The following is a 14,341-nucleotide window of genomic DNA, read 5'->3' on the forward strand; positions in this document are numbered from 1 at the left end:
AAGAGTCACCACCGAAAAGCAAGGGGTCCCAGTTCCACACCAGGCCCCCAGCCCTGGGCCCCAGTGCCAGGAAGAGGAGTCCCCGTGACTTCCAGCTGCAAACACCAGCAGTGATGGAGGCTGAGTGAGCAGGTGGCTTGAGTCCCGGGCGTTCCTCTTAAAGGGCCCATGCACAAACTCACTGAGACTCACTGCCTCTGAGCTCCGAGCTGGGGCAGCAGCTCGGAAGGCATGAGCGACTGACGTGTCTGCATCAGGGCGAGAGCTGGAGGGGCAGCTTGCTCCCAGACAAGTGCTGGCAGAGGCCGCTCGTTGTTCCTTTGCTGAGCCTCCCCGAAGACTCCATCACATGGCTGACGCTGTTTCCCCACCCTGGTGATTCCCCGAGACCTCACCCCACCCAACTTCTAGGCCCAGCCAAGCTGTTCCCAGTGCCTTTTCTATACAAATGGACTGTCTTGACTCAGGCTTCAGACTTTCCTAAAATAACTCCAACAAGCAGCATCTGGCCTCAGCGAGCCCCATACCTCTCACTAAGTGGCACCAGGCCTGGCACTAGTGGCAGCCGGACTTGATTCACAGCTTGCCCTCTCTGGGGCACCTCCAAGCCCAGCACAAGTAGCAGCCATCTGCAGATCACCTTGTAGCTCATGCCAGGTAGCCCCAGGCAGGGCACAGACAGCAGCTGACCTTGGCCTACAACTCCTGGGAGGCCCAAGAGCCAGTGCACCTGCTGGACAGCTTCAGAACACATCAAAGCACCACTCAACCACCTCCACAAGCGACGCGCTTGAGGGGTAGAATCAGTGGGCACCAGAGCCCTGCTGAAGTTAAGTCCTGCTCCATGGAGTAACCCCTGCACAGCTGATCCTCCATGGTGGTCACAACCAGTCCTCATAGCCAATCAGCCTGGGGAAAACCCCTCCCACTGCCATGCCAGCAGCAATCAAAGCTCAGCTACCACAGGAGGGTGTTCACAGCCCAAATGGAGTGCAAATCTGGAGTGCCCAGCTCGGGTGGTCAGGGGGGGTTGTGCCACTGGACCCTACAGGACACTTACTACATTAGGCCACTCTACCAAGCCTGGGAGATGTAGCAGCCCTACCTAATACATAGAAACAAACACAGGGAGGCTGCCACAATGAGGAGACAAAGAAACAGGTCCCTAATAAAAGAAGAGAAAAAGAAACACCATGAAAAGAACTAAACAAAATGGAGACAAGCAATCTACTAGATGTAGAGTTCAAAACAATGGTTATAAGGATGCTCCAGGAACTCAGGGGAAGAATGGTTAAACTTACACAGAACTTCAACAGAACAAAAAAAGACATGAAACCATAACAACAACCAGTCAGAACTGAAGGATACACTAACTGAAATGAAGAATAATTTACAGGGAATCAACAGTAGAATAGATGAAACTGAGAATCAAATCAGTGATTTGGCATATAAAGAGCAAAAACACCACATCAGAACAGCAAAAAGAAAAAAAAGAATCCAAAAAAATTGAAGATAGTGTAAGGAGCCTCTAGGACAACTTGTGTACCAACATTCACATTATGGGGGTGCCAGTAGGAAAAAAAGAGAGAGCAAGGAATTAAAAACCTATTTGAAAAATTAATGACAGAAAAATCCCCTAACCTGGTGAAAGAAACAGACATACAAGTCCAGGAAGCACAGAGAGTTACAAACAAGATGAATCCAAGGAGGTCCACACCAAGACACATCATCATCAAAATGCAAAAGATTAAAGACAAAGAGAGAATCTTAAAAGCAGCAAGAAAAAAGCAGTTAGTTACCGACAAGGGAGTTCCCATAAGATGGCCAGCTGATTTCTCACAAAAACTTTGCAGGCCAGAAAGGAGTGGCAAGAAATATACAAAGTGATAAAAAGCAAGGACCTACAACCAAGATTACTGTACCCAGCAAAGCTATTATTTAGCATCAAAGGAGATATAAATAAAGAGCTTCCCAGACAAGAAAAAGCTAAAGGAGTTCATCACCACCAAACCAGCATTATGTTAAAAGTTCTCCTTTAAGAAAAAGGGGAAAATAAAGATAAAAATATGAACAATAAGCCCTGGCACTAGTTCAGTTCGGTAGTGTCCTCCCAACATACCAAAGCTGCGGGTTTGATCTCCCGTCGGGGCATATACAGGAAGCAATCAATCGACGCATCAACAAGCGAAACAGCAAAAGCAGTGGTTCTCTCCGTCCCTTTCTCTCTCCCTCTCTCCCCTTCCACTCTCCAAAAATAAATTAAATAAAGAAATAAATATATGAACAAAAAAAGGGCAATAAATACATATCTATCAACAAATGAATCTAAAAAAAACAAAATAAACAAATAAGCAGAACAGTAACAGGCTCATAGATACAGAGAACATTTTATGGTTGCCAGATGAGAGGGTAGTGAAACAGATGAAGGGATTAAGACATACAAAACTGTTGGGGGGTGGAGGGATTGTGCTAAACAGAAAAAAAGAAAGAACTCATGGACATGGACAACAGTGTGGTGATTACAGAGGTTGGGGAAGGGGGTGGGTGGAGGTAAAAAGGGTACAGGGGGAATACATGGTGATGAAAAAATTAAATAACATTTTAAAAAGATAAAATTCAAAAAAGAAGTATAAACTTGTTGTTATAGAATAATCATGGATATAAAGTACAGCATAGGGAATATAGCTAGTAATATTCTAATAACTATGTATGGTGTCAGGTGGGTACTAGATTTATCGAGATGATCACTTAGTAAATTATATAATGTCTAGTCACTGGGGTGTACACCTGAAACTAATATAATATTGTATGTAAACTATAATTAAAAAATAAAAAATGACTGCCCTGGCCAGTGCTTCTCAGTGGTTAGAGCATCAGCCCGCCGACCAGAGTCACAGGTTCAATTCTGGTAAAGGGCACGTACTTCGGTTGCGGTTTGTCCCTGGCCCTGGTCGGGGTCGTGCGGAAGGCAACCGATTGATGTGTCTCTCTCACATCGATGTTTCTCTCTTTCTTTCTCTCTCTCTCTCTCTCTCTCTCTCTCTCTCCCTCCCTCCCTCCCTCCCTCCCTCCCACTCTATCTGAGATAAATAGGAGAATATCCTTGGGTGAAGATTAAAAAGTAAATAAAAAAATTAAAAAATGATTTAACTAAAAAAGAGTGTGAATGGGTTTCAAACCTCCATGAAGATACAACTATGATTTTGCATTAAGCATAACGACAAATATTAGGATTATTTGCATTTACTCTGTGCTTAATTAGCAATGTCATGAGAGTACTTTATTCTAATGTTATGTTTTAAATATTAGACTTCTATTAAATAATTTCAGGAGGCTATTGCATTGAAATGGTTTTAGTTCTTAATGGCTTATTTTATGTGTACCAAAGTATTCTTCAGAACTGTAATTTAGGTCTTTAGTCCACCCTCACTGGGAATCTATGACCAATGCTTGCTACATATGAGGCATACCAAATGTGAACTTGGAATTTCTTATTATTCTTCCCTAAAACATCAATTCTGTTATCTCCAGTATTCAATCATGACTGAATCAATAGTGACTCAGCATAATCATTTCTGATTATATCACCTAAATGTGAGTCTTTTTAATTCTTGGAAACAAGTAAAACCAGTGCTAAGATAAAGAAAGGTTAATAGAGAATGCTTCAAGAAATAATGAATGAATAGATAGAATGCTAACAATTTCTGAAAGTAGAAATCACTTACTTAAATGATGGTTCGAAATTGGCTTTGTCCCATATTGAAAGTATCCTGAGGTACTGAGGTCGACACCACAACTAAGAATGAGGCTATAAATAACCTGTGCTGAACACATGACAAAGACCAACTACATCTCAATGCCTGTGTTCATAAATTTTCAACATAACCCTAATACTACAGAATTATCTAAAGACAACTATAGTTTTTCTTCTATTAACTGAATAGCTATTCATTTTTAAAGGATATTTATATTAAGCATGGAGCAGGCTGCTTTGCTATAGTTTCATTAGAACTGGAGTAATACCTTTAACTATATATATATATATATATACATATATATATATATATATAGTGTGTGTGTGTGTGTGTGATATGCTGTTTTGTTTTAATTTACTTTTGTTACAGATGTTTCTCCCCCCGACACCCTCCCTCCCATCCCGCCCTCCCCCTCCGGCACTGTGGTCAGTGTCCATCGCCTTTACACTGCGGCCTGAGCCGCACGCACTGGACCGGGCTCGGGCTCTGAAGGGCTGGTCAATAAGAATGGTTGGACTGTCACTGACACGTTTGTCAGATTTCTCAACCAAACAAATATTTGTCACTGTTTGATCCTAACATAAAAGTCAAAAGTCAGACTTATCTCAAACCCTAGTCATAGGCTATTAATGATTAAGAGACACAATGTCACAGATCCTATCTTTAGGTAACTATTTTGTAGGTAAAAGTTTAGGAAGAGACATTTGGGTAAAATGAATGATCACACACTTACTCTCTGAATTAATTTAACAGGGTAAAATAACTCATGAGCCACTAATTATAATATCCTTGACTGTTACAACTAAAGGATGTCATAATATCAAAAGGAAAATACAGAATTTTATTGAAACATCAATTCCATTTAATTCAATACATGATAACTTATTAATTTATGCTGTAAAGAAAATATAATTATGGGTTATATTTTAAACATAAACATTCTATGGATGGCTAACAGTCCATACATTTAAAATAATCGGAATAAAAACCTGAAAGAGAATAATTTATTAAACAGTAACATTGTGATTTGAAAGAGTTAATGCAACTCCTCTAATATCTGCCTTATAACCAGAGAGAAGTTTATTTACCAGAGTACTTTGGCTGAATAAAATTCTAGAAGCTTCTCTAGAATTAAAATTTTGAAGAACATTATCTGAAGGAGATAAGATCTTCACTAAAATGGTAAAGTACTATACCTGGGAATAAATGGAAGGTTTTATTTTACCGCCGTAATTATAGAGGACTTTTTATTTTATTTTATTATTTAATCCTTACCTGAGGATATTTTTCATTGATTTTTAGACAGAGTAGGAGGGGAAGGAAGAGAGAAGGATGTGAGAGAGAGCCTGGTCGGTGTGGCCCAGTGACTGCGTGTGGGCCCGTGGCCTGAGATCCGGTTCGATTCCCGCTCAGGGCACATGCCCGGGTTGCAGGCTTGATTCCCCAGACAGGGGCGTGCAGGAGGCAGCCGATCAATGTTTCTCTCTCACATTGATGTTTCTGTCTCTCTCTCTCCTTTCCCCTCTCTATAAACAAATCAATAAAAACATTAAAAAAAAGATGTGAGAGAGACACATCGATTGGTTGCCTCCTCATGACCCTGACCGGGCCTGGGGATCGAACCTGCAACCGAGGTAGGTGCCCTTGACCAGGAATCAAACCCGACTCTTCAGTCCTCAGGCCAACACTCTAACCACGGAGCAAAGCCGACCAGGGCTTCAGATTACTGATTTGCTTACAGGGGGTATAAAATTAAAACAGAAGAATATTTAATCACGATCACTTATATTTCAAATGTAATCTAACCTCTTAAGATTCTCCTCTTAGGCTCATAAGCATTAACCATTCACCTAACTATAAATAGGTTAAAGCTTTCCGTTGTATTTACCTTTTCTCCTTTGAAGCTGAGGATACCAGGCTGCTCCATGACCCCATAATACAAGCATAAAATGCTGACCTTGGGCCTGTTCCACCGTTAACATAACTTTCCTTTGCTTCTGTCCTCTGTAACTATATAATGCCTCTGGAAAAGAAAAAGGACTATTTCCGTCATAATGTCTAATGGGAAACAGATAATGCTAACCACACTGTACACTAAGGAGGTGTTGCATCTTATTTTAGAATCTAAAGGTAAGAGGTGCCCCCAACGAGTACCTGTCAGCACAGTGACAGCCACCACCCGCAGCACTGCGTGGACCAGCGCATCCGGCTGCAGCCGCTCCAGCTCGGCAAACCCCACGCCGCTCCCCTGCCGGGGCTGCCTGGGAGGGAGGGCTCGGAGGTAGGAGTGTTTCGAAGACACGTACGCCAGCAAGTCTTTGAGTACAACCTCACTAACTATGCTGGAATCTGAAAGAGAAGCGGCAACAGGACATCTTCTCGACAACGCAGTATTTTCTTAGAACTGTATTTTATGTTATGAAGTATGATTAAGTGTAAAACATGATTTTATTTCTACAAAACGTCGTTTATTCTTGACTCAGTTTAGATGCAAAGATAAGCTTGCTATTTTCAATCAACAGAAGTAGGCGTCCTACCTCCTACCAACGCCTGCCCCGTCCCCTCACTTCTCTGTTCTGTTATTAAGCATTGTTCTTCCCCAATGAGCCAAGACAAACATTTCAATTATCTTTGACTCCTCCGTCACTGTTAAATCTGATTGGTTCTCTCATCTCTCATCACATCGCATCTTCCCCAGCTGGCCCACCCACTGCCACTCTTCCTCAAGACTCGCAGGTCACATCTGAAATCTGTCACCCGACTCCCGGAACATGGCTTATTTACTGTTTCCCACCTGTCAGTCTCCGTCCTCACCGTCGTCACTGGCCAGGCTGCCACCCGCCTCTCTACCCACTCAAACACCATAGAAGAATAACCACCGCCACTCTGGCCTCCCAGGGATTCCTCCTTTTATCTCTAACTCTCACTTGGCATTGGAATATGTGCTGCATTGTAATATTTCTCTTGATCACCACATCAGTTATTTAATTCATCAGTCATTATGCCAGCTAGATGTTTTTCTTTCCTGTCTCAATTTTTTTTCTAGTTTTTTATTGAGATATACTTACAACCCATTTTTTTTCATGCCCTGACCAGGAATCAAACCCCTGACCAGGAATCAAACCCATAATCTCAGCCTATCGGGATGATGTTCTAACCAACTGAGCTGCCTGGCTACTGAGATATACTTTACATACAATAAAATGCATATATTTTAAATGTACAGATTGATGAGTTTAGCTAATTAAATTTTTTTAATTTTTAAAATTTGCTGATTAAATTTTAATTTTCATTTGCTGATTAAATTTTAATTTCCCTGAAGGAAAGAGATATGTTTGAATATATGATTGATTTGTTGAACAAAATAAGATCTTAGCAAAAAAACACAAGTACTTTTTGGAAAGCAGAGACTATTAACTAATTTCAGTAGGAAAGAACAAATGATTCTTCTTTCCTTCCCTCAGGAACATGCTCATCCTAATGTATTTCTGATGCCACACCAAAGCCTCATTACCCACTCACTCATCAGCGGACCATCCACTGACAGGCATTATACCAGGTGATAGGGGTACAAAGACGTATCATGTCATGATCCCAACACTGAAGGGACTGTCAACCTAGGTATTCACAAACACTGGGATTAAAGTATAAGAGATGTATGTAAGCATTCCTAAGGACACTCAGCAATAACGGCCCAGGGAACTTGGAAGGGGTTTTATTGAGGGAATGTTTGATCTGGCTCTTAGAAAAATGTATAGTTTTCTAGGTAGTAACTGGGGGTGGGGGATATATTTCCAGGAAAAAGAAGGGGTTTAGGTACTGCAGATATGTAGTCTGATAAAGTGAAGACCCATTATCAGAATAGTATTTTTTATAACAGCTTTGAGCTATAATTCATATACATAAAATTCACCCTTTTAAAGTATACAATTCAGTGTTTTTTAGTGTTTCACAAAGTTGTGCAATTATTACCATTATATAATTTTAGAATATTTTTATTATATAATAATATTTTAAGTGCATGAAATGAAATAGGATTACAAAACCAGTTATATGGACATATAGCATCAAAATATTTTTAAACTGTGAGATAATTTATGTGCCTCATCAACACATTACGTAACAAGATATAGCAGAATACGTAACACTACTGATGCTGGAAGTGTTCCACGTGTCACAGGCACAGATGGTGCCCAGGTCACCCCCACAAGCAGTGCGACGTGAGGACCGATGTGCTTCCACGGGGCCAAGGACAGCGCTACTGCTACTGTGGACGGCTGCCTTGTTCACAAAGACAGGAAACACTGACTTCAGTCAGCAGTCAGTGAGAATAAACATGAGGCGTCTTCCCTCCAACTTTATGGACACTCCACAGAGACAGAGTAGGGGCCACCTTAAGGGTGCTGGCGGCTGCCCATCAGGAAGTGCTGCAGGAAGAGGGAAGGTGACAGATCTGTGAAACTGTTCGGAGGTAGAATCCAGGAGACAATTAGAGGGGGAGGGTAAGGAAAAGACTAAAGATGACATCAAGATTTCTGGTGGATGGATCAGAAAAAGTTTTAAGGTTTTTAAAATCTGATATATAAAATCTATTCTAATTCAGATTGTTCAATTCCTAAATGAATTTTATAAATAATGGTGATATCCCTAACCCAGATAATGAGCATAAGAGAAAGAATGTGGAGAGTTTGAAAGATGAGTGAGAGAGAGGAAGAGTGGAGATAAGGAGATCAACTAGATCACAGCGAAACCAACTCCAGCACCTCCCCCACAGCTCCAGTGCGCCCACCCCATCTCCCAGCCCCTCTTCCGAATTTCCAGCACGTCTGGAACCAGGACAGCTGGTTCCGATTCTGACACTGTCAATAGGGAGTTCTGTGAACTTGTACATAACTTCTCTGCTTTATTCTTTGCTACAATATGGAGCTTTTTTGGGGGGGGGGGAGAAAGATCTCTTATCTTTGCTTCATAAAAATTTATACAGAAACATCTAATTATTTAGATTCCAAATAAAATAGTATAGTTCATGAATCATTGTGTGAACCCTTGATTTATGTACTTAATAATCTTTATGATAAATTGATAACCTCTCACATTATCAGGGCTAGGTTTATATAATATGTAACACCTCATTATCATGAGAACAGAAGTCTTTTCCAAACGTGTAATATATTGATCAGAAGTAAGAGTGCTCTCAAGATTTGTTATTACTTGAAAAAAAAACAAAAAGCTAACCAAATTGGTTTATTCTTTCAGAATAAAAACAATTGCAATATTCTCAAAGTAACAACTGATAACCATTTCCCTAAATCAAACAAAAAGACCTTACTTTATTTGGCTATTAACCTGTGAAAAAAGGCAAGATAAATTCCTATATAAGATAAAACCAAGACTTTGAAGTAACTTCTCAAGGTTACCTAGTTGCAATCAGTCCAAGTTCTACAAAGGTTCACATCGTCTACAAGAACCTGAAGCTCCCCGGGGGTTCCACTGGATGATCTCCACCGGAATCGGGGCCCGGGACGTTTATGACATTATTGAACTAGATCAGCCTGACTTGAGTCTAGATCAGCTCTAAAACCAGCAGTACCTGTAGCATCTGTCTCCTGAAGCTCTTGCAAAGCATTTGCATACCACCTTATTTTCAGAACATTCCTTAACCTTCTATTGTATTAACAACCATAAAATGTTATTAATTTTATTTAAAAGCCATTTAGCTCCTTGGAAATATGGTTTCCAAGATGTGGCAACGTCAAATATTCATAAAAAAAAAAAATTAAACTTAAATTTCCTTATTTTAAGGAAATCCCCAAATTAAAACTGGACGGACTCGGCCACTCACTCGGGTCAGGTCCGCCCGTCCCGTCCCTTGCCTGCAGTTTCTCCCTGTGAGCCGACACTGTCTGTCCTGCTAATCTTAGGGTCTGTCGGTGGACCCTGGCTCACAATGTTTATTACTGCGGTGTTTGCCTAATGGTGACTGTTTTTCTCTTTCCTCTCACATTTATTCACTGAACCTCCATTCTGAGGAATGGAACCTTCTTATTTATTTAGTCAGCCAGGCAGTTAAATGTTTGTTTATATTGGCAAGGACCCGAGAATATCATATTCTGGGAGTTACAATCAGCTCTGTCATCATTTATTCATTGCTGACACTGTTCCAGTTTGGGCCTGCAGGTGCACCTCCAACAGGTCTCATGACACCAGACGTTTACAGGTTCATTCGTCCCCCACCCAGCCCCGCGGGGACCGCTTCCATCCGGCATGCCGGCCCTTGGAGGGGAGAACATGCGACAGACCGGGTCTGGCACTGGGCGCCCCGGTCACCGAGGTCACTGCTTCCGTGCCTCAGCAGGCAGACCTAGGAAGCGGCCATACCACACATCCATATTTCTGCATCTTTTTAACCTATTTAACTGCCAGTCTATTTACTGAAAACCATGAGCTTATAACTCATATGTCTGACTCCAAAACAAAAGGTTCTTTTTAATCTTCCCCCTTCATAATTTCTATGACAGTGAGAAACCAGTTCTCATGATCTACAATGTAGTCACTCACTTGTTCAATTGTTTTGATTTGAGAGAGAGAAACATATCCCTTGTTCTACTTATTTCTGCATTCACGGGTGGATTCTCACCCTCATGCGCCCTGACCACAGAGTGAACCCTCAACCTTGGTGGCACGGGACAATGCTCTCCCAGCCAACGACCTGCAGGGCCTACCTGTTCAATTCTAGTGCGTGCAGGCTTGTTGCTGACTCGCTCCCCTCTGAGAAACACGTGTCCTCGTTAAACCACAGCATTCTTCTAGTCCTCTGATCTCCAGCCTTGCAGAATCCAGTAAACATACCGTTTTCCACACTTACTTAGACGTGTTCTCCCCACCACCAACCTTCTATGTAGCTATTTTCTTCATTTCTAATGCTGTCAGGTTCACATGCTAGTGCCAGCATCCACTTGGGGTGCCCCTCCGCCCCATTCCAGGTGGCTTCAACCCTGTTTACGGGGTGGGGGGGGGGGCATGACCACAGCTCCGTGAGTCAGAGCTGTACAAGGCAGACTCACAGAGCTGCCCTGCTCCCCGGCAGTGCTACCCTATTTCCAGCGTCTTCCACTCCTCCCACTCACGCCCTGTGGGTGACCCAGCTCTTTCGCTTTCGGTTTATCCCTCCTGCATTTTTCTTTTCTTTCTTCCTTTCTTTGCACAGATGAGGAAATACACATGATTTCATTATTCCCTTCTTTTTTACATGAAGAATAGCATACTATGTTTATTTTTTTAAGCTCTGTGTTTTTCACATAGCAGCCTTTTCATTTTCTTTATAATTTCATAGTATTCCACTACGTGACTGTACCATAATTTAATCAACCATTCTGTTATGTTTGGGGAGTTTGATACTTTCCAGTGTCTTGCAATCAGAAACAACACTGCAGTGAATACACTTGTGCACAGGTTTTCTCCTGTTGTTACAGTGTATCCTCAAGACAGACTCCTAGCAGCCAGGCTGGTAGATGTCACCACACGCCCTGCAGAAGGTGTGCAGGCGTGCGTCCCCACCAGCGGTGCATGAGAGCCTCTTCCCCCACCGCTGCACCAGGGAATGGCCTGTCTTCTTAAAAATTTTGTGCCAATGTGATAGGTAAAGAAATGATATTTCTGTGTAGTTTAAATTTAACTTCTCATGTCTTTTCCCCCATCAGGTCCTTTGTCATTCAATTTTAAGAGTTCTATGTTAGGAATATTAGCCTTTTGTCTAAGTTGTATATTGCAAATATTCTCTCAAAGTTTACCAGTTGTCTTCTGACTTTGTTTATGTTGTTTTGGTCGTTCAAAATTTTATTTTTCTGTAGTCAAGTTTATCAGTCTTATTTTTTCTATCAGTCTTACTTTTTAATGCCTCTGGATTTGGAGTAATAAGAAAGCCTTTCCTTTTGCTAAGATTAAAGAGGAATTCATGATTCCTCCTAGCAGTTGTATGATCTTCTAATATTGAGATTCTGAATACATCTGGGGTTTATTCTTCTATTTGTTGTGAGATAGGGATCTAATTGCCTTTTTCTAAATGGCTACCCAGTTGCCTCAGTTCAGTAGAAAATTAACCTTTACCTCGGTGATTTCAGATGCCATCTTTGTCATATACTAAATGATATGCACGTGGCTTTAATTCTGATCTTTCTATTCAATTCCACTGGGCTATTTGTCTATCCATGCACAGTACCTCACTGTTTTAATTACAGAGGTTTTATAGTATTTTTTTTAACCCTCACCCAACGATATTCTTCCATTTACCTTCAGATAGAGTGTGAGGGACAGAAAGAGAGAGAGAGAGACATCGATGTGAGAGAGACACATCGACCGGCTGCCTCCTGCACAACCCCGACAAGGGCCGGGGACGAACCGCGACCAAGGTACAAGCCCTTGACCAGAACCGAACCTGCGACTCTTCGGTCTGCGGGCTGACGCTCTAACCGCTGAGCCAACCAGCCAGGGCTGTAGTATGTTTTAATGGCTAGTCCCATAGCTTTCCTTTTCCGTGTTTTCCTAGCTATTCTTACATGTTAGTTTTTCCACATGTATGTTAGTATCAACTTGTATGTGTCAGAACATGGTTGGTATTCTTATTGAGACTGCATGGAATTTATAAAGTACCTTATCAAGAACTGATATCATTATAATGCTGTCATCCTATCCAAGATTTGGGAATACTGTCTTTCCACTTGTTCACATTTACTTCTTTTTGGAGTGTTATATTTTTCCTCATGTAGGTTGTTGCACATATCTTATTCTGAAGTACCTTCTTTAGTGCTATTGTAAATGAGGTTTTCCCTTCCATTATACCTTCTGTTTAGTATTTGTACATATGAAGGCTGTTAATTTTTCAACATTAATTTTTGTATCCTGGTACATCAGTGAATTCTTTTACTGTCTGAATTGGTTTTATCTTTAAGTCCCTGGAGGTTTCCAGAGATGTTATCAGAGCATTTGTACATAGAGACAGTTTTCATTATTCTCCACTCATTTAGATGCCCCTTCTTGTCTAATTGCATTGGTTAATAACTCTAGTATAATGAAGAACAGCAGAGATACTGGGCATCCTTATCTTGTTCCTGATTTTAATGGAAATGCCTCTAATGTTTCTCCATTAAGTAAGATGCTGGCATTAGGACTAAGTATATCTATTTTACTGATACAGTATCAATTGTATTATAATTGTAACGCTGTGTTGATGCTATCTTTATTGATACTGAAGGAGAAAGTATCCCTCAATTCCTATTGCCTGGAGTGCTTTTTATAATAAATGGGTGTTGGATATTGTCAAGGGGTTTCCTCAATATCTAGGGAGACAATTATATAATTTTTCCTTACATTTATTAGTATACGATATTCATAGATCTTCTAATATGAAACAAATCTTCCTTTTCTGAAATAAATCTCTCTTGGTTTTTATTTCCTTAATATAGTGTTAGATTTCATGTACTAATATTTTTATTAGACTTTTTTGCATCAATGATCGTGTATAATATTGGTCTGTGTTTGTTTATAATGCCTTTATTTGGTTTAGGTGTCAGGGTTATATTTACTTTATAAAAACAAATTAGGACGTATCCTTCTTCAATACTCTAGAATGATTCATCAAGCACTGGAACTAATTGGTTTCTGAAGGTTTGGTATAACTCTTCTGTAAAACTATCAGGGCTTGATACTCTTCTTTACAGTAATTCCCTAATAACCATCTCTATTTCTTCTTTATTTATTTAAAAAATACTTTTTTCTTTATTGATTTTAGAGAGAGAGGAAGGGAGAGGGAGACAGATAGAAACATCGACGAGAGATCATCGATTGGCTGCCTCCTGCATGCCCCCCACTGGGGACTGTGCCCAGAACTTGGGCATGTGCCCTGACTGGGAATTGAAATGGCGACCTCTTGGTGCATGGGTTGATGCTCAACCACTGAGCCACACTGGCCAGGCTCTATTTTTGCTTTATAAGCTGGTCTGCTTAAGCTTTCTCTCTCTAATGGGATAACTTGTGGCAATCTATAATTCCTTAGAAAATTACATGCCTAGCCCTGGCCTGTTTGACTCAGTGGTTAGAGCACCCGCTAAGGGCATGTACCTCAGTTGCAGTTCATGCCTGGCCCCTGTTGGGGTTGTGTAGGTGGCAACTAGTCGCTGTGTCTCTCTCACATCAATGTTTCTCTCTCTCTCTCTCCCGCTCTATCTGAAGATAAATGCAAAAATGTCCTTGGGTGAGGATAAAAGAAAAGAAAATTATATACCTAGATTTTTCTAATTTATTTGCATAAAATTCTGATTAGTAGTAGCCTCTTATTTTTAACCTCTTTTGTTTCAATAATTACTTCCTCCTTGTCATTTATGTTGTATATTTGTGCCTTCTGCCTTTTTTAATTGATCAAATTAATGAGCTGTTCATCTATTTTGTTATTTTTGGAAACAAGATTTTGATTATATTTTTCAATTCTCATTCTTTAAAAAAAATTTTTTTAAATCAATATTTACAGAGAGGAAGGGGGAGAGAGAGAGAGAAACACTGATGTGGGAGCAAACATAGATCAGCTGTCAACC

The 14,341-nt window shown here is 40.7% G+C and overlaps 1 protein-coding gene across 1 annotated transcript in view; it reads right to left on the reverse strand.

The window, feature by feature from the left end:
* Positions 1 to 14,341, reverse strand: part of SHLD2 (shieldin complex subunit 2) — a 105,091-nt gene that overhangs the window by 21,723 nt on the left and 69,027 nt on the right. Inside the window, exons 6-8 of the mRNA XM_036264866.1 lie at positions 5,910 to 6,104; positions 5,644 to 5,778; positions 3,726 to 3,824 (exon numbers count right to left, since the gene is read on the reverse strand). Of these exons, the coding sequence (XP_036120759.1) occupies positions 3,726 to 3,824; positions 5,644 to 5,778; positions 5,910 to 6,104 (429 nt within the window). The remainder of the gene's footprint in view (positions 1 to 3,725; positions 3,825 to 5,643; positions 5,779 to 5,909; positions 6,105 to 14,341) is intronic.

The sequence above is a fragment of the Molossus molossus genome, unplaced genomic scaffold, assembly GCF_014108415.1.
Source record: "Molossus molossus isolate mMolMol1 unplaced genomic scaffold, mMolMol1.p scaffold_m16_p_17, whole genome shotgun sequence".
NCBI lineage: Eukaryota > Metazoa > Chordata > Mammalia > Chiroptera > Molossidae > Molossus > Molossus molossus.